The 26168-nt window shown below is 40.5% G+C and overlaps 4 protein-coding genes and 1 non-coding gene across 13 annotated transcripts in view; 1 reads left to right on the top strand and 4 right to left on the bottom strand.

Annotated features, from left to right (window-relative positions):
* The window catches only part of LOC131705253 (zinc finger protein ZFP2-like), a 131119-nt gene that overhangs the window by 31311 nt on the left and 73640 nt on the right, over positions 1-26168 (bottom strand). The window lies entirely within an intron of this gene.
* trnaf-gaa (transfer RNA phenylalanine (anticodon GAA)) lies at positions 265-337 on the bottom strand. Its single transcript has one exon. It is a non-coding gene; the product is annotated as a tRNA-Phe (tRNA).
* Positions 1754-26168, top strand: part of LOC117965193 (zinc finger protein 235-like) — a 125779-nt gene continuing 101364 nt past the window's right edge. Inside the window, exons 1-8 of one of the 9 annotated variants that reach the window (XR_009310266.1) lie at positions 8190-8330; positions 9050-9115; positions 9482-9548; positions 9768-9797; positions 10532-11063; positions 11484-11504; positions 12486-12539; positions 13528-14969. Coding sequence is in view for 8 of the 9 variants with exons in the window: in XM_059007626.1 (XP_058863609.1) it covers positions 2252-2522; positions 3928-4248; positions 5282-5548 (859 nt within the window). In the remaining variant the exon portion in view is untranslated. The other 8 variants (XM_059007629.1, XM_059007630.1, XM_059007634.1 and 5 more) reach the window with 8 other exon arrangements.
* Positions 18120-26168, bottom strand: part of LOC117965234 (zona pellucida sperm-binding protein 2-like) — a 127847-nt gene continuing 119798 nt past the window's right edge. Inside the window, exon 22 of the mRNA XM_059007623.1 lies at positions 18120-18268. Coding sequence (XP_058863606.1) covers positions 18159-18268 — 110 coding nt within the window. The 3' untranslated portion in view covers positions 18120-18158. The remainder of the gene's footprint in view (positions 18269-26168) is intronic.
* On the bottom strand, positions 19648-24637 carry LOC117970559 (uncharacterized). The gene is made up of 16 exons (XM_059007635.1): positions 24554-24637; positions 24411-24469; positions 24231-24320; positions 23676-23803; positions 23454-23600; positions 23259-23339; positions 22427-22597; positions 22224-22320; positions 21908-22128; positions 21682-21832; positions 21375-21587; positions 21140-21257; positions 20853-21052; positions 20660-20774; positions 20366-20535; positions 19648-19662 (listed from the first exon to the last, which is right to left on the bottom strand). Exons 1-11 carry the CDS (start codon positions 24577-24579, stop codon positions 21397-21399), a joined length of 1362 nt encoding a protein of 453 aa, XP_058863618.1. The 5' UTR covers positions 24580-24637; the 3' UTR covers positions 19648-19662; positions 20366-20535; positions 20660-20774; positions 20853-21052; positions 21140-21257; positions 21375-21396.

The raw sequence follows: 26168 nt of genomic DNA, 5'->3' as shown, positions 1-26168 counted from the left end.
AAGGGAGATTTTTTTATATATTTTTTTAGCAATGGAAGAGTTTGTGTTATTTGGGACTAAATATAAATGGCTTGAAGTTTGCTTGCATTGGTTTGCATACATGTAATTGTGATTACACCCAGAGACGGTGTTTTTTTTTTTTCATTTCTTAATCACATTAGATGGCACTGTAATATGTTATTATTTCCTCCAATTACACTGAAGAAAAAAATGTGTTCTGTTTTTTAGTTCAAAATAATACAAAACAAAATTATTCTTGCTGTTTGCCGAAACCCGGGATCGAACCAGGGCCCTTTAGATCTTCAGTCTAACGCTCTCCCAGCTGAGCTATTTCGGCTTGACAAGGCTCCTTTTTCGAGATAACATTCTTTTTTAGAACAGTTGTAATATAATTTAAGTAAATTTCTAAACAATCTGCTAGTAACATATATAATCTCAAAGCGCTATAATTTATTTCAGCTCGAATGAAAGACAAGTATCTTTGCGCATTATATCATCCTTGATTGCGAAATGTAATACTAATTAATTGCCTTCAGTTAATATTTTAGAAAAACTACTTTGCTAACAGAAGAAAAACAAGCTAGCAGAGGATGGTTTCGATCCATCGACCTCTGGGTTATGGGCCCAGCACGCTTCCGCTGCGCCACTCTGCTGCAGCTGCCTCATGAGTGAATTACCAAGCAGCAGAAAAAAAACTGAACTCATCGTTTTAACCAGCCACACGGCAGCGGCCGGGCCGAACCATGGAAACATTGCAAATCAGAGATGATCCGTTTTCTTTTCTCCCAAATACGGTATGCAAAGTATGCAACTTTTCTGCCCACTTTGATCACAGGCAGTTTTATCCCCCAGTTTCGGCTGCCAATTCCAATATTCAGTCTCTAAAGCATCTTAAATCTTGGAAAGCGCTCTTTGTTTAAAATTACACTGAAGACTTATTTTGTTCGACCAGGCTTACAATTAGATATTTTCTTGTTTTTAAGTAGATTTTGTGAAGCGCATATGTGGCGCTATAGAAAATATATATGATTAATTGATTGATTGATTGAATGTTAGCCTGCGTTCGGTCTGGCAGGTTTAATTCTTCAAAAGACAACGCCGAAGGGTCTGATAAATGACATTGTAATTATTTGAGATGATGCATGTAGACAATAATGTAAAAATGGTTAATGTAAAAAATTCGAATTTTTATCATTTCATTTTTCTTTTTAAATGTAGAGCTGTTTTATAGTTATTAATGTATTATTATTAGGCTTGTAGTATTAATATTATTCATAATGTTCATTATTAACGTCGGTATTGTCGGTATTAAACACAGCCAGATATGAGGTTCAGTCCAAACAGAGCGCCGAACTCAGCGAGGTCCAGCAGGGGACAGTAACTTCACACGGGGCCATTTCATCAACCATCACCTCAGAAACACAAACAAGCAAATCATTATTATTCTCCATTTTTAAAAGTCGCTCAGCGCTCTCCTGTAGCAGAGCGTTAAGTCATTTAAATTCAGCTCCGTGTGCTTTCTGAGCGGCTCACTTACTTAACGCGCCTGAATGCATCGCATTGAACACAGCGCTGAAAGAGCCAACATGGCGAACTCTGGCATCCAGTTTCATAACCGCCTCGACAGGGAGGCCAGCCAATCAGACTCACATGCTGGGGATAGAGTGTTTCTACAGCCAATAATACGCGATGGGTCCAACCAGGCCCGCCTTCTGCTAGTGACGCTTTCATGTCAGTTCAGGAAATAGAGAGGTTTGTTTTGTTCATGTGTGGAGAGGTGGCTGCAGTCAGTGATGATTTTACAACACGCTGTCTCCTGCTGTTTAAAGTATTTAGGCTGGGATGAAATGTTTTCTAATAATTAGTGATTTTTGTGTTTGTTTGTTACCTGCACGGAGTTCCGTGAAAAGGAAAGCATCCCTTTTCTGTGTTGAATTTCACACACAGAGCGGAGCGCGTCAGTCGCAGCTACAGACAAGTCGAGCTTTTCAATGAGATGATTTACTGAGAAACAAACGCGTTGAAGCTCCAGCAGAGCTCTGCGCGATTCTGAAAGACCAAAGTAAAGTTACTCCTTGCAAAGCATGTTGTTTGTGTTCTTTCTTTATCACACTAGAAGAAGTGATGAATATATTTGAATGGGAAGGCTACAGTAAAAAAATAAATATTACTAAATACAAACCGCAGGCGGCGTTTCTGATTGAAAAGAGGATTCCGCTACTAGACCAGTCTGAAACTCAAACCAGTGAAGATGGACGGCAGCGTGTCCGTGTCGCTCTTTCAAGACGAGCTCGCCTCTACCATCGAGCACGCAGTGAAAGCGGCTCTACACACCGTCTTGTGTGCGATTACTAAAGCTGTCGGCAGCAAATTCACTGAATTCCAAGTGGAAATGGCTGGAAAGGAGAAAGAGAATGAAAGTCTGAAGCTGAGATTGGAAATATCAGAGAGCGAGCTGAAAGCTGTGCGAGGGTGTATAAACGCTGTAGATGCAGACATTAAACAGCCTTTAATATTTCAAGGTAAGATTGATTTTATTGTGTGGTATTGCTTGGTCAATCCAGCACCTTAAACTACCTTTGTGATCTAATATCAACATACAGGCAGCAGCACATCGGGTTTCAGTGTTTGATTGAACTGTTTGACTGCGAATCTATTTTTAGATAAATGGTTTCATCGTATTCCGTTCCAGTGCTGTTGAGTTTGTCTTTGCTACAGTCGCGGCTCATTCGCTGCTCGTTCTTTTGCTTTAGTCCTGTTTCCTTCTTGTTCCACACACACTCATTTACACGATTTTTCCAGACCTCACTGTGTGAATAAAGGGGACGGCAGCAGCACCCTGCCTGCACCAATCCGCTGTAAGATTTTGGACCCGAGTGGTTCCACAAGTTCAATTAAGGGTTGAAGTTGGAGGAAGTAAATACAACACAGTAAGGTGTCAACTGAATTGTATCATTTTATTGAATCTCTAGATTGAGTCTCTAAATAAAGTACTTTGTTCAGCTGATGGTAAGCAGAATTAGGAAACGATCGCTCATATTGCTTATAAACATTTACTAATCCAGGTTATTATTTAAGAGCAGAGATGAGTTTGCACAGGATACATACAATAGGGAGAGCCACACCATTACAAATGTATTTTAATACTACAAGGGATGTTATTGGATTTATATCTACAGGTCACGTGACGTTGCACAAGTAAGCTTCCAGTGTTGTTGCTAATGATTATTACACAGGTGGAGTTTGAACAGAAAACATATTGCTGCACTTTAAAAAGTTTGAGTTGTGTAAATCACGTGTTTAAATGAAACTGCTTTGAGAATAAGCAGGCTATCCTGCTGCAGTCGCTTGTCTGCTCATTGTATTTGACACATTGAAACTTGTATTCTGCGTTGACCGTTTCCTTCAAAACCGTTCTCACAATACAGGATCAGGTAACAAAAAGACATTCCTCAGACACTTTGCTAAGACTGCAAGTCTCCAGGCTTGGTTTCTAAGCTTGTTTGCAGTAGAGAAATGGATGTTTGCATTAGAACAATGCAAAGGCAGAACGGAGGTCATGATGGTGATTGACAGGGAGGTAGAAGTGGATGCAATGCTCCAGTGTGAGGCTACAGGAGGTGAGAAAGCCCAGCAGCACTGAGGCTTGTTTTGTACAGGACATAGAATAAAAAGATGTTCATATGAAAATGCCTTTTCCTTTACTTTGTTCATAGGAACACAAACACAGCATTAACCGATAATTGCAATGTAGAATAACAGGAATGGTATCAATGCCATCATGTACCTAAACCACCAAACTATTATACCGGCTCACCCCTATACGAAATAACTGAGGAACAGTAACTTTAAATCCCTGATCAAAGCAACTAACAAACCTAGCTAGTAAGTAAGAGATCTAATTGTATACAGTTTTGTTTCCCACAGATCCCATGGAGAGCCACGCTATCCCTGAATCTGAAGCACAGGAGGGGCCAAAGATAGAAGCAGATTACACACAAGAGGAGTCCTTTGAGCAGGAGTGGTGTGCAAGTCTAATGCAGGTTACAGAGCTGGCATGTGTTAAAGATGAAGAGGTCCCTCAACAGGAATGTGTTCCTATTAAAGAGGAATTCATAGAGCAGGAATGTGCCTCCATCGCAGAGGAACTTCCCCATGAAAATCATGTCTGTACACTTGAGGAGAACAACAAGCTGGGATCCAACCTGTATGATGACTCTCCATCTGAATGTGAACTGGAATTCAGAGGTAATCCTACAAAACAAGCAGCATTGAGCTGCCTATTCATCCTGCAGAACCTGGTACTGAACACCAGCAGTGTGCTGAAGAGTCATATTTTAACCAAGGGGAGCTGCCCCACCATTATGTCAACAAGGACATCACTGAGCTTGCTCCCGAGACACCTGCTAGATGTGCAGCCGCTGCCACGCCTCTTTTGAATGCTGTTAGATCAGTGTTGTCCAATCACGCTCCTGGAGGCCATTCCGCTCCACATTGAACATTTTCAGTTATATTAAGTGATACTCCTGTGCCTGGATGGACACCCCTGTGTTAGATCTTTGCCTTCCCTCATTCCTGGTAGACTGTTTGCAGTTGTGCTGCTCCCACAGCTTTACAGAGCTGCAGGGATCACATGTCCCATCACTGGGTGATGCCAAATCCAGTCGGGTTGCTCAGCGTCACCAGAAGAAACATTTCAGTAGAGAATTTCTGTGGAGAATGTATGCAGCAGGATCGCAAAAATGAGAGTCTTATTTTATTTCATTTTTAAAAGCTCATCTCATGTCAACTATCCCGAGGACTGTAATGTTTGCTCGCAACGCCACATTTCACTTTTGTGTGTCTCACAGTAAGCATTGCTGTGTTATTATTGTCACAGTACAGTAAGTATGTGTGTGGAGGTGTTCTGTACAGCAGACCAGCTCAACAGATAATTTCTATATTAATTATTAATTATCAAAAAACAAATGAAATATTAGATACATTGCAGTACTATCAAAATGCAGGTACTAAATAGGATTTTTCATGATGCTCTATTGGCTCGATTTAAAATATTCCATTTTAAACATTAAAAAAAGCATGTTGTTTTTCATTTTCCACTTGGCTGACATGTTGACATCATTCTTGCTGTGACTGAAACTTGCGGGACACTAACTGGTGAATGAATCCACCTCATCTCAAGCAACCAATCACTGAACTGCTCATTCGCTTGTGTTCAGAACAGTGCATGTGGAAGAATGCTGTACAATAACCTTTGTCTCTCTTCTCTTTCTTTCTTTAGCTTCTAAAGTAGATGAAGGAGAACACGACTCCACTCTATCACCCCAGTGCAAAAACTCTTCTAAAGGCAAACCACAGTGCAAGAAACACAGAGAGACGACACCCCAAGAAGAAAATGTGAAGACATTGAGAACTCACTCAGTTACAATCCCTTCTTTACAAGACAGACACCCACTTACTGTGGAGAGTACAGAGACGGCACATTCTGTGTGTTTTAACAATTCTGAAACCCAGGGCAACTTGAAGACCTTGCCTCATTCTATTAAAGGTGGGAAAAGTTCCTGTCAATTAGACGCTCCTGAAACTCACAAGGGAAATCCCACAGGAGGGACTACGTTTTCCTGGGCTGATTGTGGGAAGAGTTTCAATCATATATCACTGCTTAAAAGACACCAGCGCGTTCACACAGGAGAGAAACCTTCCCACATACAGACCAGTGATAAGAGTTTCACACAGTTAGGAAATCTTCATTCACACCAGCACATTCACATAAGAGAAAAACCTTATCACTGTACTGAGTGTGGGAAGAGATTCAATAACTCAGGAACCTTTAAAATGCACCAACGCATTCACACAGGAGAGAAACCTTATCACTGTTCTGTTTGTGGGGGGAGATTCAGTGGCTTAGGATCCCTTAAAAGGCACCAGCGCATTCACACAGGAGAGAAACCTTATCACTGTTCTGTTTGTGGGAGGAGATTCAGTGACTTAGGATCCCTTAAAAGGCACCAGCGCATTCACACAGGAGAGAAACCTTATCACTGTGCTGTTTGTGGGAAGAGTTTCAGCCAGGTAGGACACCTTAAAAGACACCATAAAATTCACACAGGTGTATAATCCTATCCTTGCACTTAGTGTGAAGAAGTGAAGTCAGTTGCAGACTCTTACAGGACTCGAGACCATTCTCAGAAATGCACACTTGGGGACACCTAAACAACAGGAGTGCATTCGACTAAATACAGAAATATTAACTGAAAACAAAAGAATAAACTTGCTTGATAAATATGGTCACCCTTAATCACAATTTGTTCAGATCAAAAACTCACAAAAATCTGTGTTCATCATGTTGTTGAGCATTCTGATTGTGTTACTTCACATTAGTAATATATTAAATAGATTGCTATTAGGAGTGCAAGTTTCTCTTTTTTTCCTCCTGCATTGCTCAGCCTCTTGCAGTGTGTTGTGTGGAATCTTCCCTGATACCATGGTGAATCTGCGGTACCTCAAGACGCAGCACAGTATACCACAGTTATCATGCAGGCAGCTTGAAGTGGAAAATCAATACTGTGTCCAGCAGGGTGCACCAGAGAGCTTTTAGCACGTTAATGGGCTGCATACCATTGCTTCTTAACAAGGTGATTTCTGCTCCCGATGTGTTGAATACTCCCCTCTCTCTCTAGTACTGGTCTCTCTGCTGTGCTTGAAAGAGTGACTACAGTTAACTTCAACTTTTTAAAACCTTTAGTCTCCTCTAGTCTTTTTTTTTGTTCCAGACTGAATAGATTTAGTTCCCTCAACTGTTCTCTCAACATATTTAGGGTTGGTTGAGTGTACAACGAAAACAACTGACTCTGGAGAGGAGTTATCAATCAATGCCAGCACACTGGAGATCCAGAATTCAGAACACAGAACCAGGGAGGACATTCGGCCCATCAGTGCAGCAGCTGATTGATCTCAAACCTGTTAAGTCTGGTCTTAAAGGATCCCAGCCCTAACAACATGACTTGGTAACCCATTCCATCCCCCCACCACACTCTGTCCTATGGCTATCCACACTTAATTTTCAGCAGTGCCCTCTGACCCTGGTGTCAGTGCTATGCTTGAGGTATTATTTTGGGTTCACTTTGTCAACACCTTTCAAGTTTTTAAAGACTTCAGTAAAGTCCCCCTAATTTTTCTGTGTTCAAGCTAAACAAATTCAGTCCCCTCTTCACAGCTCGTTCCTTTAAGCCCTGGGATTAGTCTTCACCTTTATCATTGCTTCCCCGTTGCTGGTAGAAATGAGTCTATCACAACACCAAGGTCTTTCTCTCACACCCACTGTGTATTTCAATCCTACTTTTTTCCTTCTAAAAAGAGACTTAGTAATACAATTGTGAAATGTTTCAATAAGAAACATGCACTCCACACCGTACAGCAGCTGACTGATTTGCTAATGAAAGAAGCAGCTCAACCACAACACCTGGTATAATGAACATGTTTGTGAGCCAGGTGTTTGCAGTACTGTACTGTAGATATGAAATTACAGAGAATGCTTCATTTTGCATGACTGATAACTAATCATTCTATTGCCTTTAATACTGTATATGGGGCCCCCTGTCTGCACCTGCTGATCCCAGCACTGATCCTGCACTGTGTTAAGAGAACAATTGAGATCACTGACACTGTGTCAATAGATTTGGATCATAGGGTATAGAGGAAATAGTTTTCAAGTGAAGTATGGAACTTTGGAAGAGGAGGGCATCACACAGTATCACAGTGTAGAGAAAGAAAGGGTCCTTGATGAGGGTTTAGTGGTGAAGGAGTGCATTTGCCTGGGAGAGGGTATAAAACAGAGCAGGGTGGAGGGACCAGAGCAGCTGAAGAGTGGAAAAGCAGCATCAGCACCTTGTCAAGATGAAACCCTGGACTACAAGAGCCATTCTCCTCTCGGTCCTGACAGCATGACTTCTGTCAGGGGCTGGTAAGACTGCCTTTCTCCTGAGTAACATGGGGAGGGAGGGAGGGATTGCATTGATTGCCTTCAACCTAAAATAAATGGGGGAAGAGATGGCATTGACTGACTTTCATCAGAATAACAGAAGGGTAGGGAGATAGCAGACAGTCTTCCATGAGATAACATAGTGGAGAAGGTAGGCTTTTCCTCAATGCTGCATCATTGAATAATCAACTTACCATAAGAATATCCTTCTTTGTTCTTAATTTGTACATTGCCATTTAAAAGAATGATTTCCCCCCTCCATTTCCTCTGTGTGCAGATGCAAGGAGCCTCCTTGAGGACTCTGAAGAGCTGGGAGATGATGATTACCAGGCCAGCAAGAGAGAACTGGGTAAGATCCATTCTTCCAGAACTCAATCCTATATTCTCAACACAGAGGTTTGTCTACTTGTCTTGGGGATTGATTTGATGAGCCTGTACTCCACTAGAATAAGACACAGCATTTAAAGAACTTGAAAACTCCCATGTGTTGCATCAACCACCTCCCACCATGGGGACAAATCAAGGTTTGCATTTGAAATTTCCCTTCGAGTCGATCTTGCCTCCTGCTCATCTCTTCAATAAACCATTGCAGGGTGTGTATAAAATACACTGAGATTTTAAAATGTTCATTCAGTTTGATTTACCTTTTTCACAAAATATACATATCCTTGAAACATATAGACCTGCTCTTAATATTCAAACCACTTTTTATACAGCAGATTTAATATAATAATTTATTTGAGATATTAAAAATGCAAACTGTTTACTGCAAGTTGATTTATTACAATTCCTTGCCTTATATAATATGTGGCACTTTAAAGTGGTTTATTTATATAATATTAATTCAACTATTCTACACTGTTGCAGTTATTAACAAAAGTGCAGAATTTTATGACCATAATTACATGTTTTCAATACAGATACAAAAATCTTAATAAAATTTAAAAAAATCAGTTTTGCTAATTGGTCCGTTTGCATTCTCCATTCCATGGTGTCATTCCTTTCATAGCACTGGATACAACACAGGACTGCTCTCATTAAAAATGTAACCACAGCCTGTGTTTACAGATCTCAGCAACACTTTGGAAGACTCAGAGGAGCAGGAAGGAGCAGTGGAGAACAAGAGAGCACTGGGTAAGGAAGGAAGGAAAGAAAGAAAGAAAGAAAGAAAGAAAGAGAAAGAAAGAAAGAAAGAAAGAAAGAAAGAAAGAAAGAAAGAAAGAAAGAAAGACAATGACAATGACAAGCAATGACAAAAAAGCACAGTCCTGGACAGACCACACAATTTGTTTAGAAACTCAACCTGACTAATCATCACTAATCATGCATAACATCAAGGGCTACTGTATATCCAGAAATCTCCTGGTTAAACCTCACAGCTCTGCATTGCAATGTAATGGGGAACTCTCTCCCTCCCTGTGTTGAGTGTCCTATGAAGCTGTGCACTGCAGTCGAGGGAATCCTTCATTGCTTCATGAAGCTCTCTTCTCCCTGTTCCAGAGGCAGAGGATTCAGGTGACAGTGATGCTGAACTGGACAGCGATGGACTCAAAGGAGAGCGGATTGGGTGAGTCCTTTGAAAAGCACGTCTGGGTCGTGTGTGGGTACAACGTTAAACCTTCAAGAGGAACACATTGTGAATTACAGATGATAGACTTAAGGCCAAACCCCAGTGAATCTGAGCACATTTAGCTGCTGTTTCTCTACTGGCGCTAACACAAAGTGCCCAGATCTGTTTCCTAATGTACGTCTAAGTGTATAAACCTATTTCTGTTTTACCTGATAGGAGACAATATGATGGAGAAAAGAGCTGACAGTGAGTACAGACGGCCTATAGCTTCTTCTGTTGAGTGTGTTTCTGTCTGTCTGTCTGTCTGTCTGTCTGTCTGTCACACTGATGCGGAAGAGGAAAACACAAAGCTTGAGGGATATACACTTTGAAAATATTTCACCTGTTTGCATTTAACATGTGCATTTAAATGTGTTGATGCAGCACCTTTAATAAGACTTATTGTATTAATTGATCACCTTAAATGTCAGTAAGAAGGATCGCCCAACTGAGATATAATAACTTGACTAAAAGGTTGTCCTGTTCCCTTACCTTTTTATCTATCAATATTTATTTTATATAGCGCCTTTCATAGTTGACCACAGTTGTTTTGTGCATAAGTCTGTGTGATTCTTTTCATATGTAATGCAGACTGAAATATCTTTCTGTTAGTAAGTGCCATCACCATCTAGTGCATAGCAGTGAATTGAAAGCAGAAGGAAGCGTGATCCAGTCACTGGCTCTTCTATAAAGACACTTTGACTGATCCAGCCTACATTCTGTACATATATCTAAGACAGGCAACTAGAACTGAAGAGCAGCTCCTGAACTCAGGGGAAAACATCGTAACACACACTCCTTACTGTTCAGCAATCTTCTTTAATGTACATTGAAATCCTAATCCAAATTTGGAGAGTTCCTCAACATGGTCTGTGTTTAAATAGAAGGGATGCAACCTACTGTTTGTTTAATGATCTTCACATGCTTTCTGTCTCCTGAAGTGGATTCTGAAGTGGTCCTGACACAGTCCATGGTAGTGAAGAAGGATGCCCTGTCCAAAAGACACTACAGAAGTAAGTGTGTGTCTCTCTGGAGCTGGCTCCTGGTTTGGGTGAACTGCATGGATTGTAGACTGCAGGTCAATTGATTGAAGACATTGAGAAACACTTCAGTATTACAGCATATTCTACCATGGAGTGGTTTCATAGTTCTGGACAGACTGGAGGAAACACTTTGAAATGTGCCCCTTGGTGTCTTCATTAAGCCTGTAACAGCTATCAGAATCAACTGATATTCTCAGAGGAAAAGAAAACATTCCAGTAAATGGAACACAAACATGAATATAAAGTGAACTATTAAATCCAATAACCACTGTTTCTGTTTTTCTTTTTCTTTGGAACAGCTTACTGTTGTAAGTATTTTATTTAATTATGGTACATTAATATGTAGAAATGAACTGTATATATATATATTTAAATTGAATTTAATGGTGTATGTTTATTTCATTTTCAGATTACAGCATCTGTGCTCGTGGTAAGTGTGAATCTGATATTTTAATAAAAATGTGACTGCACACTACAATACAATACACATGTACTGTGCGCTTCACAAGAAATGAATACATGTTAACAATGGGGCCTCTTGCAGCTGATGTTGAGAATATGGAATGGGGTATTATTGTATAATAGTATGAATGAGCTGCTCTTAATAAGAAATGACATCTTCATTTAATACATACTCACATAGTGAGGTGTTCTGTATCCTGTGGGAGGGGATATAAAGAAGGAGCCCTGGCTTTGGATTTTGCCAATAATAGAAATGTACAAATAGAGAGACACTCCTTTGAAATATATAGCTCTCTAATACACTACTGAGGCCCCATTCTTGTATAAAGCAGCCACTGCAGTGACTTCAAATGGACTGAACTCAATATATCACTTTTATCTTTCACAGTAAGGTACAGATGCTACTATGGTAAGTAAATGGATTCTACTTTATTTGATGCAGCAATCAGTGGGTTTTATTTATTATTTTCAATCAGGGCACAAATTGTTTATCAGTGTAGCTTTGCTGAGAGGCTTCAGTGACACAGTGACTAGAGTGCAGTGCTGCATTGTGGAAGGTAGTGGGTTTGAGCAGTTCAATGACTAGAGTGCAGAGCTGCAGTGTGGAAGGTAGTGGCTTTGAGCAGTTCAATGACTAGAGTGCAGAGCTGCAGTGTGGAAGGTAGTGGCTTTGAGCAGTTCAATGACTAGAGTGCAGAGCTGCAGTGTGGAAGGTAGTGGGTTTGAGCAGTTCAATGACTAGAGTGCAGAGCTGCAGTGTGGAAGGTAGTGGGTTTGAGCAGTTCAATGACTAGAGTGCAGAGCTGCAGTGTGGAAGGTAGTGGGTTTGAGCAGTTCAATGACTAGAGTGCAGAGCTGCAGTGTGGAAGGTAGTGGGTTTGAGCAGTTCAATGACTAGAGTGCAGAGCTGCAGTGTGGAAGGTAGTGGGATTGAGCAGTTCAATGAGTAGAGTGCAGAGCTGCAGTGTGGAAGGTAGTGAGTTTGACTAGCTCAGTGGTTAGAGAAAGTGGTGCCCTGCAGAGTGGAAGGCAATGTGCATGCTTGTGGATCTGAGTATTACTTTTTTATTCATTAGTCTTTTAGCAGTCGCTTTTCTTCAAAGTGATTTTGAGACTAGGGGGTGTACTATGCATCAACAACTGCTGCTGCAGTCACTTACAATAGGACCCCAGTTTTACGTTTTGACTTGCTCAGGGTCACACACAGAGAGTGAGTGGTTGAGCCGGGATGTGAACCTCCTGGTATCAAGCCCTTTTCTTTAACTACTGGGCCACTGTCCCTGAGTAGCTCAGGGGGTTGAGTTCTGGGCTACAGTGTGGAAGGCAGTGGGTTTAAGAAGCTCTGTGTTAAAAATAGACTGTTCCTAATTATCTTTTCTTTTTTGTGTAGCTCATCACTATCACTACTATTTCTACTACCATCATGGGTACCGCTGCGCTCGCTGTGAGTATGCCTTATTATTTCTGTGTACATTGGCTGAGGGATATATTAGAACAATTTGAAATAGAAAACCAAGTGTCATTCCATATCAGTTTAGAACATGAGGTCGACCAGGTCAAATATGGATGGAACTCCAAGAGAGACACAGAATTGTTGGAATAAGTTTTATAACAGATGCCATCCATCATAATCCTTCAACTGGAAATATCAAGATGAGTTTATGATTCATCTTTCAACTGCATTGTCTCAAACTATTGATCGATTGAGGTCATTCGTAACTTATTGGAAAGAGGAAAGTCTAACCTGTCTCCTGCAATCAAGAAATGTATACTTAAACTTATTACATGTGTATGATCTCATGCCGGAGTAACCAACTCCACAAATAATCCCAGGAGATCTGATGAATGGGATTGCTGCTGTTTTATGGTGTGCATACAGTAGTTCTCTGTGGGAGGTCATTATGTCAGGGTTGGCTTTGAGTTGAGAAGAAGGGTCCACTGACCTCAATCTCCTGTGGAACTTTTGTCATTTCAGTGAAAGAAAATATAAAGCAGGGGTCAAAACAGAGGAGCTTTGATCTAGGATTGCTCTGAATAAAACCTCAGAAACATGTTTGGCATTTGAACTAGTATAGAGGGTTTCTATGTCTTTTATTGATAGGATTGTATTGCGAGGTTGTGGTGGCTCCACAGTTTAGCAGTTGATTCCATACCCTTTGGGATTGTGAAATTGCATGCTGAATTACACAAAGCTTTACTCAAATTTGTAATTTAAAGGAGTGCAATACAAAGAGTGTGGAGGATGCTATCTACACATGGGAGGGAGTTCAATTCTGCAGCTCAGTGTGACACTGATTGTCTATATTATTAGACAATGCTGACCATTACCACCCCACAATCTCATTACCTAGCTGTGCAATGCTCTGTAGGGTATGGATCAGAACAATAGCTTTTCTGCCCAGGTTGCTGATAATGTCTTCAATTGGTTTCAGACTGGCGTACCTACCGCTGCAGGCGATGCCAGCACTACTGAGAAGCAGCAGCGCCCAGGGATCACAGTGCTGGAGTTTACCTGACAGCAGACCTGTAAGCAAAGCTTAAACACACCAGCAACCTTCTTTTGTAGCATGGCTGTAACCTTTCTGTTGTGATCCCTCTCCCCACACACAGCTACAGCACCCATACTTATTTCTATCAGGCCATTCCCAGTTTGTTTAAAACAGCTGCTCCCTGTTGTGCATTTGGTCAATCTCTTCAAGGATATATAATAGAGAAAACATTGTTTTTCTATTGGGTGATTCCCTGCCTCTCATGAAGCAGGTCTTTACATTGTATGGAAAGGTGTCCTTATTTAACATGTAGTCTCAGATTCTCAGTGAGATCACATGCTCACACATGTTTGAATAGAAACACAGCTGCACATGGGCACATATACAAAGCGTTACTTGGAGAGCGTGCTTGATTGATTTGCCCCAGCTCATAATCACTGCACCGGGTCAGGTTTGACCAGTAGACTCCTTTCTTCTCCCAGCTCCTCACAGCCACCCTGTGATGTCACAAGTGTCCCATGACAGGCATTGTTCACAGACTGACAAACACATTGTGTTTATATAGAGATTTTCTTCATCTCTCAATTATTTTAAAATCTCTTTTATTTGCATTCATGACAACAAATGCTCAAACTGTTGACCAGTATAAATGCTGTCCTGCCAAAACAACACTATCTGTTGTTACATGAAACTGGGTAAAAGCCTCTCTCTTTTTGTAAAGCTTTTTCACCAATAAAACTATTAGCATCAATGTCTCGTTTCGGACTGGTTTATTTCACATGACGTGTATTCTTGTCATACTGCCACCAATAAAATCACTCAAAAAGCACTCATTTATTGTCATCACTCTAATCCATGTGTGTGTATTTCCTTGAATGCTAAAGTTATTTAAAACTGGATAGGAACAGGTTGACATGTGGGGCATGTTGTCCATGTCCTCCTTTGTAAAAACTTGTGAAATTAATCATTTAATATATTTGCTATTTTTTTTCTTCGTCTATGATTTTGCCATTTGTATCTCTTAGACATTTAACCTCCTCTTTGAATGTTCTCTTGCTGTTATAATATTGGAAAAAACATTTTGGAATTGGTTTTAGCCCCCTTAGCAATGTTCATTTGTATCTATCTCTCTTGGCCTTTGTAACTTCCTTTTTGACTTGTGTTTGCAGTTCCAAATAGGAGGAGTGGCAGACACTGTAGCAGCAGCAAAGGTCATTCAAAATGATCTAGACAGCATTCAGAACTGGGCAAACACATGGCAAATGACATTTAATAGAGAAAAGTGTAAGGTACTGCACACATGCAATACATTTCTCCCCCCTTCCTTTCTATATTAGTTAATTGTAGGCTCTAGTTTTTTTTCTTTTTTAACATCACTGAGTCCCTTGTCCCTGTGCAACCACAATGTAGAAACATATAGAGAATGTATGGGATTGGTCAGTAAACATCACTGCTGTTTCTCTTAAAGCGTGTTTATTTATTTATAATACTGGACCCTGTCTTAATACTGTATTACATTCTGAATATGAATATAGCTAAATTATTAATTGTAGATAATACTTAGAATACCAGATACATATTTAGCATTAAAAAGCAATACATGTGATTTATTTAACAGTCGTTCATTATTTTGTGAATCAGTCGCCACACAAAGCTGAGCGCAGTGCGGTATACTGTAATGATGCTCCAGTCAGTCTGCCCGGACTGCACCTGAACCATCTTAAAAACACGAAGCCCCTAATAAGCTAATTTGTAAAAGTTAGTAAAGAATTGCGATAATATAACGAAGCTAAATTTGAGCTCCTAGCTGGAGCAACGAGAGAGGGCGAGAGGGCGGGGCAGAGAAGGAGGGGGAGACGCTGCTAGGCAACCGGTTCGTGAACGTTCCACTAGGCTGAGCAGAGACCGTTAGGATTTAAAAATGCGAACGTTCCGAGCGGCGTTAGGCGCTTCGTTAAATTAACACACCGTTGCTGGCATTTGAATATAACCATATTTTAAATACTCAAATAGCACTGTATTAAAAAAAAAAAAAAAAAAAAAAAAAACTTTACTTCAGTTCCAGAACGTTTTCCTACAAATAAAAGGAGTTACGTATTTATAATAAGTTATATTTGTTATGATATTAAGACTAAACAAATGTGCTACAGTTTAGTGTATAATTTATTTATTTATTAAATGCTGTAGTATTTCTTTTTTTAATATTGTATTGTTTTCACAAAATAACATCCATACATTATCAGTTCATCTGCTAGAATAATCAAATCACAAATATTACTCGTCAGTAATTCATATATAGACACGCTGTGGTAACTTCAAGTAGTTAAAATGTAAGGCTGGATTGAAGTTTAACCAAATAAATAAGTAAATACATTAATAACGACATGAAACAAAAATACGTTTTGGTAGCTCATACGTAGGCCTATTTAAATTACAAAATGCGACCTGTTTTAGAAATTGATTTATATACTACCTGCCATTTAAATCTAAATTATATTTAAAACTGTTTGAGGGTCAGACTAGCATAGATGATTTCTAAAATCCATTAATATGTTAAACTATAACACCACATTAGCACTCCAAGAAATATAGAAATTGATCATTTGTAAAGAATTAGCTGTGAGATTATTTAGATAAATAATCAGAATTATGGATGCATGGATTTTTGATTAAAATACACCCACATGTGTTTTTGTTTCATGTGGTAATTTATTTATTAATTTCATTTTAACCCCTTGCTGGTGTCACGGCTTGTCTCTGTATCAATTCACTGATATTTGAGGTTTTGTTTAGTACACACTAGCAGGTGATCTGATAATCTTATTGATGTTATTTTGTGAAAACAATAACACGTTAATACTGTACTACAAAAAATGACTCGCCGTGTAGTAACTTGTGCGGGTGATGTCATGGGTTGTCATGGCAGCGCCGATCATCACGGGAGGGGTTATCAGTGGTTGTCGGAGAAACGCTGGAGTTCCGCTGGCTGCCGAGGGATCCAACCCGAATATCTAAATCAATACAGTGACAACAAAGTAATGTGACATATAAACCTAATGACTACATTAATGAAGCAGTAATACACGACAGGGTGTGTGTGTTATCATGAGGTAATATCACCACGCCTTGGGTGCGTTGGGAGGCACTAGACGAAGTGGAGTTCTTCAACCGCCCAGGAAGTGGTGATATATCTCATGATAACACACAGACCCTGGAGTGTATTATTGCTATTATTAAACTGGTCTAGGAGTGTGTTGTTGGTAGATAAAGAAGACTTTAAACCTTATTTTAATGTTTTGTATTTGTGTCACCTTCCACTGAGAGAAGTAGTTCCACAGTAGCTAATGGTTAGATTAAGAAATAAACATTTGATTTTAAGATGTTTTGTATTATATTTTCTTTTTCAGGACTCACTAATAGTTTCTTGTTTAGGTTTTATGCATGTCTGGGTTTTGTCCAGTAGATGGAGCTGCTGCTGCTGTTGTGATGTTTTGTTTAGCAGAATGCAGTTCACTTAAAATCTTCAATTAAAATCTCCGGTAGTACTACTACAGACGGGCCGCCGATAGTCATCACTGATTAACCCAACATGTATATAAATACAAACCCAGTGTGTTTCAAAGAGCACTCAGAGTGACAGTGCCGGAGAGTCGGCGAGCAGGTTTAATAATATGAATGTGCCTGCACGAGAGTCTTGCATCAAACTCAGCGTCCTCTATATAATATAAACACATTACACAAGGGGTTGCCAGCGGCTGTAGTGAATTCAGTTCCAATAACACCACGCTCTCTTTCTCTCTATATAGATATATATCTAGTCCTTCTGTTTTACCAAACAGCTCAAAGAATGGAACTTCTGGTTCGGTCTGGTGTGCAGATCTAAAGATTCCCCGCATCGGGTGTACCGGTTTGTTACGGAACGTGTTTCGTAAAATGAGTTTATCCAGTAACAGACTATATAAACCAGTCAAAACAAAAGAGAACATGTTGCCAAGCAGTGGTTTGTTTAACTAGTTCCTCAGTAAAGTAAGACTCATGTGTACACACAGTATTAAAAACTGAAAAGCTAAACTAATACTTTACTTGGAGCTCTCACGAGGGACCACTTCCAGTAAAAGACGTATAAACCGCAGTGAACAAAATAAAAACTTGTATTCATAACGGAAAAAAAAAAGACAGCCCATATAAATCTACACACTTTGTGATGCTATAACATGGTATTATATATTATAGAGTGTTGATAATTTCACCCTAAACTTTGCATACTGAAAGTAGCATGTCAAAGCAAGAAGGAATATAAAAATAGGGTTACAGCTCAATGGAGGAGGAAAGTCTTTGCCCCGGCTTCACAATGAATTAATGAAGGGTCCTTGAATAACACACCATATTGAGAATGGCCTGATCAGGAAACAAGCAAAGCAGTAAGAGGAGAGAATCCCATTAACATGGCCATTCTGACACACACCAATATATAATCTGTGTAGAATTAGTCAAGCACCCAAACAAACAAAAAAAAAAAACAACCACACACCCCACACAATCCAAACAGCCTTTACAAGCAAGATTTTTATTTATCAACACACACTTTTGGGCATTTTCCAAATATATACAACTCCAGCTACAATGACAACCACTGAACACACACCCATTGCAGCTCCCAGAACGGACCACACATTGAATTGGGCTGCAAGAGAAGAAAGAAATAGTTAGTGGAATGGAATGGAATATAAAGAGATAGTTATATATTTTACTTGAACTGTAATTGTGTTCACATCATGCATATTACCACTTCTAGGCATAAAGTGAAGGGATCCATCTCTCTTCAGCTCAATTGGGCCAGAAGACACAAACGCCTTTACTGCACCACCATCCATCCCTTCAGCACTGCGACCTACAGGAGGAATTAGGAGGAGTCCATCAAAACAAAGGGACAAAAATGCATGCAAAATGTCCCCCCTCCCCCCAACAGACAGAGCTCTTACCAAGCCTCTGTTTTCCTGGAATGCACCGTCTGCTACAGAGGCTGTCTGATGGCCGGTTTGAAATCGCATATCACAACACTGCAGTGGAAGTAAATCTGAAAGACAGTACACCTTGTCAAGAAAAACAAGCATCAATAGATCAGGCAGGACCATCATCCAATGAGGATTACTGAATTGAAAAAAATATATTGCATCATAGTAAGTGTTTCTTGCAAATGTGCAGTTATATGTTTTCATTCCAACTCACTAAAGATTTGAGCACAGTGACCATTTGCTGCTTGCAAAGCAATCCAAACCACACATTGTGGTACAAGATGCCCCAAACCAACACTCCACTTTACCTGTCCTTTCAGTGCATCCTGGCCGCTTGTGAAGGAAAACATTTTCACTTCAAACCTTTTCAGATGGGAAGGGAACAGCACTCTTGCATTGCTGGAGACTGGGTGAAAGATGGTCAAGTACTCATCTGCAGAGTTCTCACAGCTAGAAAGAGAAAGTAGGTCAGGAGCACATCAGCCACAACTCCAATTCCTAGGTTTTGTAGCAGCAATATCATATTCCAGCATCTTACCTGTCCACAACAACATCCCACTTTGGAGAGCTATTCCTGTCAGCAGAATAGGTTGCCCAGCAGTTCTCCAAAAACAATTCAGCCTGTGGATCCCTGCTGTACAGGAGTTCTACCTCAAAATACAAGGGTCTTCGCAAGTACTTCACAACAGGGTAATCCTGAACTCCATAGAAGTCATTGTAGGTTGAATCTGCAGAGATGCAAGGGAGAATTTTATAGGTGGAAACATGCTACTAGAGCATCTATATTATTTCAATTGCCAAGTCCTACCAAATGCAAGCCGCATGATGACCACAAGGTCCCCCAAGCCAGGCTGGACTACAGGTGCAGGATTATTCTGGTACAAGAACTGCACTACCTTGGTGTCATTGACCAGATAGTGACAGGCAACTCTCAACCTGGAAAGAGGAGATGGGGTTAGCAGAGTTTCAGCCTCAACCACAAGGATACTCAATTTGATTGCAATCCTTACCTGTAAGATGTGAACAGCACTTCATTCTCATAAGTCAGGAGGTTGTTGTCAAACTGGAAGAGAAATCAAAGACCCAGGTTGCAATGAACTTGTAGATTTAGTTTGGAGCTGCATACCAAGTTGCAGACTAGCTAATATGGTACTCTGGATCATCCCCAGCTGTCTACTAACGTAGTACCAAATTTCACAATTTCAATAATAATAAAAAAAAAACAACAACATTGGTAATGAATATTGCAATTTCATAATTGAACACTTTTTTGGGACCTCATGATTGTTACAGTTAATATGATACCACAAGCCTGTCTACAGAAACTGCTAGACTAATATGGTATTGTTTTTGTAACCTCTAGGAGGGCAACAGCAGTTATTTTGGATTTGTTGCAAATACGTTTGAATACACAGCTGGTGACTCTTGAGCTGCAATTGGTATCAACTCATTTATTAGTTTAGTCCCGGCCTCACCACGGGATCATCCCCAGCAAGTACGCTCCTTCCAGTTCACTGCAATTGACCCAAAAGGTCTCTTGGCAGCACATGCAATGCCATAACCAAGAGTCATGTCATGTGTCACAACACCTTTGTCAACGGGACAAGCAGTTCAATACAAAAGTGGCATCCTGCAGATGTCCACAAGTCATGCAAGTAATTCAGCGGATAGAAACACAGGTCACCATAGCTCCGTAGATTGATCCAGGGGTGTTGGGGCCACCTTGTCAATATGTTGAAACTCCTCAAAATATGGTCAATACTAACCCTTCTAGTTGTGCCACAGGAGTTGACATTAAAGTAGAAAACTGCATTGATAGCATCAGACTGAAGAGGCCGGCAACTTGGATCCCTTAGAGTTAGTTGACTTGGAGACAAGCTGGGGACAGATTCCACTTTCACAGCAAGAGCTGCCATAGTTCCATTGGTGAAGCAATCTGAAACACAGCATTTGGATCCAGGTTAAGGAAACAGATTATAGCTTCAATACCACTTCATGCAACCTTTGGCCAATCTCAAAAGCAGCTATTCTAAAGAATGCTTTGTTTGCAGGAGAGTTACCAATCATCTTTGTAGGGAAACTGCAGGACAGGGAGAAGTCAGCCACCACAACCATGGTCCCAATATCCTTCAATGTCAAGTCAAGTCTGCTTCTGATGCCTGAAGAACTGATCACCTACAGAGACAATACATCAGGTCAGTAATGTGTTGAACCCAAAACAGCTAAAACGCATTTTAAAGTTCCATCACTTACTTCATATGTGGCATCAACTGAATTGTATGGCACAGTCATCCAGAAATTGGTAGAGTTGGCATTATACTTGTACAGGGCAAGCAGACTTCCACCAAGTTCTCTTGAGCCCACAAAAGGAATCCAGTTGCGACCCATGTTGCCATATGTTACCATGGTATAGAATGCAGCACCATCACAGTAGCCAGTTACTGTAGGTGGAACTGCAAGAGGAAGAGCAGTTGTCAGGGCAATGGACTGGATTGGTTAGAAAAAGGTAGTTGTAGACCAAAAAATAGTCAGGCACTTACTGATGTCTTTGAGAACAGCTTCGACTACAGCAGGATGAGTAAAGGGTGTATTCTCTGGCACTATATTCAGCAAGTAGGTCAGGGGCAGAATGTAGGTTCTGGTGTCTGGAGGAGTTACCTGAAAGAAGAGCAAGGGTTTGTAGGATTAAACCCAAAGTCAGACAGCAAGCAACACGTCCACAGGAAGCAAGCGTTTTCAAAGGCCAATTGGATGGTTGAACAGGTGGGATGTTACCTTTTGCTTCACATTGGGGTCCTCAAATGGCACCTGGAGAGAGAGTGTAGGTCTTGGATCCATTGGGAAAGACATGCTCCTGGACATTATAACCTTTTAGGTTGGCTTCTGGCACAGTTAACGTCTCTGGTCCAACTATAATTTTGACCAGCTCCACATCAGGCAGGAATGTCCCCAGGGTCACATTGAACACTCTGGCTTTAGGAACAGTGTCTGAAATTAAAGCATACAGTTAAAATGAAGGACATGAAGTGGAGCACTGCAACAAATCCCTTTGATTTACTGCATGTGGACAAGTTCTACATACTGTTTGTGACAACTGGTGGCCGAGGCATGAAAGGAGTGGTTATTGGATGAAGTACTGTGTACTTGGTCTTCTCAGGCCCATCTTGCCAGGTATGCTCCAGCATTGGTTCAATAGAGTAAGAGATCACATAGGTGTTGTCCAATACATGGCTCTGAAAGCACAGAAGCATCTTAGGAGGAAAGCTTTAAAATGAGAAGGATTTAGAAGAAGCTGAACTTCTACATACCTTGTAATATCCACCATCAGCTCCCACAGGAATTTTTACAGTGATTAGCTGGGGACCGACATCCAGTTTATAATCTCTATTATGAATCGTTGCAGGGTCAAGCTTGCGGCCATCAACTCCCATTTGAACATCAAGGGTAGTAATTTGTGGTGTCGGAACAAGAGGAGGTAGAACACGGGGAACATTCCATGTAATCATCTGTTCTGTGAAGGCGGTTCCATCTGACAGAAAGGAACACCACAGACTTGATATAGAAAATTCATACATAAACCTAGAACAGTTCTTGAGCACTGTTGCCCTCCATAAGCTTACTCACCAGTAGGACATGTAACTGCAGTGTCCACCATCATGACCATCCATCTTTGCTTATAAAAGGTGGTTGATCTTAGCACAGCCATTGGTACAGTTTGGATCTGTTGGAGGGGAGGGGGAACTTTTACTAAAATAAAAGCAAGACTAAATCTCCCTTCATAGTCTGGATATACTGTACTAGATAACAATGAAGCCTAGACTACTTACCACCTGAGGCTGGCTTTCTGTGGAGTTGTATGCAGCTCTAACCAGAATTCGAGTTGGTGTAGTGTTTATGCCATAGCCATTTGTCATGCCCTGAGCAACAGTCATGGTTGTCTTTCTATTTGCTGGGAGATGGAACACAATTTTCCAGATGCTGTTGTCAGCAGCAGTTGCCTAGCAGAAGAAAATCTCATTAGATTAGGGAGTTTGAACACAAAGCATCTCCAGTCTAAAATAATTTGTCATAACAGATGTCATGTTTAATAAACAGGAACTAAAACTGAAAGTTGAAAGTTAAATGACACATCACTGAAACCGTTCTAGGTTCAGCAGGCATCTAAGGGAACAGAAAATCCTCAAATACAACTTCGTACGAAAGCCTGTGAATGCATGTTGTCTGGATCCAATACAGGCAGAGTTTACAGCCATTCATTTGTACTGGACCTTAATACATCAGTGTACCAAACCTTAGGACAGCTAAATTGCTCCTATGCAGCAGTCCTCAAAAAAGTAAATCAGGATACATTTATCATGAAGGATTTATAGCCCTGCACATATGAAGCCACTACCTCAGTGGTTGAAATAAGGCTTACACCAACAAGAAAGGGTTAATTTCTCCACAATCAATTTCTATCAAAGCAATCACAGAATACATGTATGCAAAGCCAATGCCTTAAATGTCACACAATTCATATATGGCCACCCAATTGGGAGACAGGTTAAAGTTAAGGGGGCCGTTAGATTTTGCTTCCTCTAGACGAGACAGTAGAGTAGACTTCAATAAGCAAGACCAAGGGGACATGAATGAAGCAAATGCAAAGTCACATGATTCTACCTCTGGGTACGCAAGGGACCAATCAGGATCATCTTGAACAAAGTTTGGCTCAATAAGTGGCACACCTCTTCTCACAGAAACCTAAAGAGAATTCACATTAGTCATGAGTGAAGCACTTCTGCAGTGACAATTAAAATACCCACACAACCCAACAAGTTATACTGAACAGCATTATCACATCCCGACAGCCCTTACCTCCATGTAGTTTCTTTCACACAGAATCTCCCTCTCTGCCCATGGAGAATAGCGGCATGTCATGCTCTGAACATAGGAGGAAGCTGAAGTCATAGCACTGTTTGAGAAGACACTGATTTGTACTGTCAGCTTGTAGGTCTCATCATTCTGGAAACAAAGGCTAAAGTTAGTCCCAGCATGTCACCATTAGAAAAGTTTACAAGAAATAAAATGATGACTCACTGTGTTCTGAGCAAAGCAGCTCAGCACAGAAGCAAGGAACTTGGCATTTCCCAAGAAGTCAACAGTTAAGCTATATCCACACTGTGCAGCCAGTCTTGGAGAGAGGGACACAAGCGTCCCCTTATTGTCTGTAGAAAGAAATTCAGATGGCCTTTTAAGAAACCGTACACGTGATCAAGCAAGGTAGAGATATAACAAAGTGAACACCCCCACCGCCCTGTCCCATCTACTTATTGGAATTTTTAAAACTATATTAGTAGAATTATACGGTCGTTCAGAACAGTAGGTTTAAAGTAAATGATTTCTATTTCTGTGCACTTGCAGTCAACAAATCTGAGTAAGATTGTAGCAGCACAGGTCTATTTAGTGTGATCAGCAACATGCTTTTGAAGCTAACGCAAGAGTTTCACATCCTGCATTTGAAAAAAAAAAAAACAAAGCCTGGTTGATGCCATACAGCGCAGGAGTGCTCTGTACTTAATTCAAATTATTACATTATGAGTCAACAGGCTTTGCACATCAAAAGCTTTCCATTCAAGAAAAATGATCACTCACCAATCACATTGATGCGAAAATACTTTCCAACAAAAGACTTATCCAACATCATCATCATAACACTCCCTTGACATTCTGTCCTCACCGAGCCTGCAGAAGACAACGATACTTGAAAACACACAACCGGCAAATAAACAGGAAACTGAAAGGACAGCTCTGCTGAAGCAACCGTTATCGTACCTAGAGGGGTGTTCTGCGTCCAAACTTCAGTGACTAACACTGCTAACAGCAATGTTATTCTGCATTGGAAAAAAAAAAAGACGCAAGTGAGAAACACACAATAAAATGAACGTTTCTAAAGTAGAGAAAAGATCAACAATTACCCAAATCTAAGACAACACGGCATCATTAAATCCAAGGCAGCCCCGACCGTGAACTTCTTTCACCGTTATAAAGAAACAATAATAAAAACAAAACCGCTAGTAGTTGAGTTTGGTGTTCCTTAGAGCGCAATGGGTTTATAAAGAGGTTCAGGTGCTAATGGGAGCTGATTAGCTGCAATTGATGCGCGCACCTCTTTCATATTAGTCCTCTGATTGTCAGTCAGTACGTTAATTAAAATAAATAATAATAATAATAATAATAATAATAATAATAATAATAATAATAATAATAATAATAATAATAATAACCCATTTAGAAGATTGTACTTTGAATTTAAGTTTGGCAGAAGTACGTGCGGATCAAACTGGACTGTCACCGACAAGGATCATCAGCGATCATCTGAACTAACTGGTTGAATAGACAGCACATGTCTGAGGGGGGTGTGTTCTGTACAGCTGTGCATTTGATTAAAGTTTGTTGCGGAGTTTTAAACGTTTCCATGGCAACTGCTGTAGGATGAAGTTGCCCGGAGCCGCGGACACGAGATCAGATTGGATCGCATTGCCTGAAAATTCGATGTTTGATTTACGTGGTCAGTTGGCCAATAGAAAATGAGCGCGCTTTTGAGAGCAAGTCGAGTTGCGAATGAGAGGACAGGTAAGTTAAAAGTAGTATCGATAAAAAAATTAAAAAAACAACGACTTGACCCAACAATGCTTGTACATATCTTGCTACGCTAGCCGCCCCCCAGATAAGTTGAAGTAGTAACGTTAGCTAACTTATGTTAGAAGCTAGCTAGTGTTATCTAGCCAGCTAGCAAGCACCACCGGTACCTAGCTAATGTAGTCAACTGGGTAACGTTAGCTAACGTTAGATTGAATAATATCCCAAATAACGAGCATGATTAGTAGCATCAGTGTTGCTGTTCCTTTTTATCCAGGCGAGTTTGTTCGTTAAAGTTAGATAACGTCACCCCGTTTATTACATTTACATTTTAGTCATTTAGCAGACGATCTTATCCAGAGCGACTTACAGTGCAAAACATTACATTTATATTAGAGAGAGAGAGAGAGAGAGAGAGAGAGAGAGAGAGAGAGAGAGAGAGAGAGATGTAGTTGCATACTTTGCATACCGTATCTCTGATTTGTAACGTTTCCATGGTTCGCCCCTGCCACTGCCGTGTGGCTGGTTAAAACGATGAGTTCAGTTTTTTTTCTGTTTGGTAATTCAGTCATGAGGCAGCTGTAGCAGAGTGGCGCAGCGGAAGCGTGCTGGGCCCATAACCCAGAGGTCGATGCATCGAAACCATCCTCTGCTAGCTTGTTTTTCTTCTGTTTGCAAAGTAGGTTTTCTAAAATATTAACTGAAGGCAAGACTTTGTGTTATTACATTTCAGTATAGTGTGTGTATTTCGTAAATGTTAAAGTGTAGAAACGGCAGGTACGCAGTTTATCTGCCTCTACCCATGGAGGACCCATACATTTTTTAAAAAAAAAATCTGAACACAAGGTGTGTTTATGTAATCTGATACGTTACATCTAGACTTAACTGTTAAATTGTGCTTCTCGGAAGACATACGCTGGAGGGCGCACTGCAGTTTTCAGTCTGGGGAAT

The sequence above is a fragment of the Acipenser ruthenus genome, chromosome 35 (genome assembly GCF_902713425.1).
Source record: "Acipenser ruthenus chromosome 35, fAciRut3.2 maternal haplotype, whole genome shotgun sequence".
NCBI classification, from domain to species: Eukaryota; Metazoa; Chordata; class Actinopteri; order Acipenseriformes; family Acipenseridae; genus Acipenser; species Acipenser ruthenus.
Note: the sequence above shows the minus strand (reverse complement) of the source record. Positions and strands in the feature narration are given on the sequence as shown.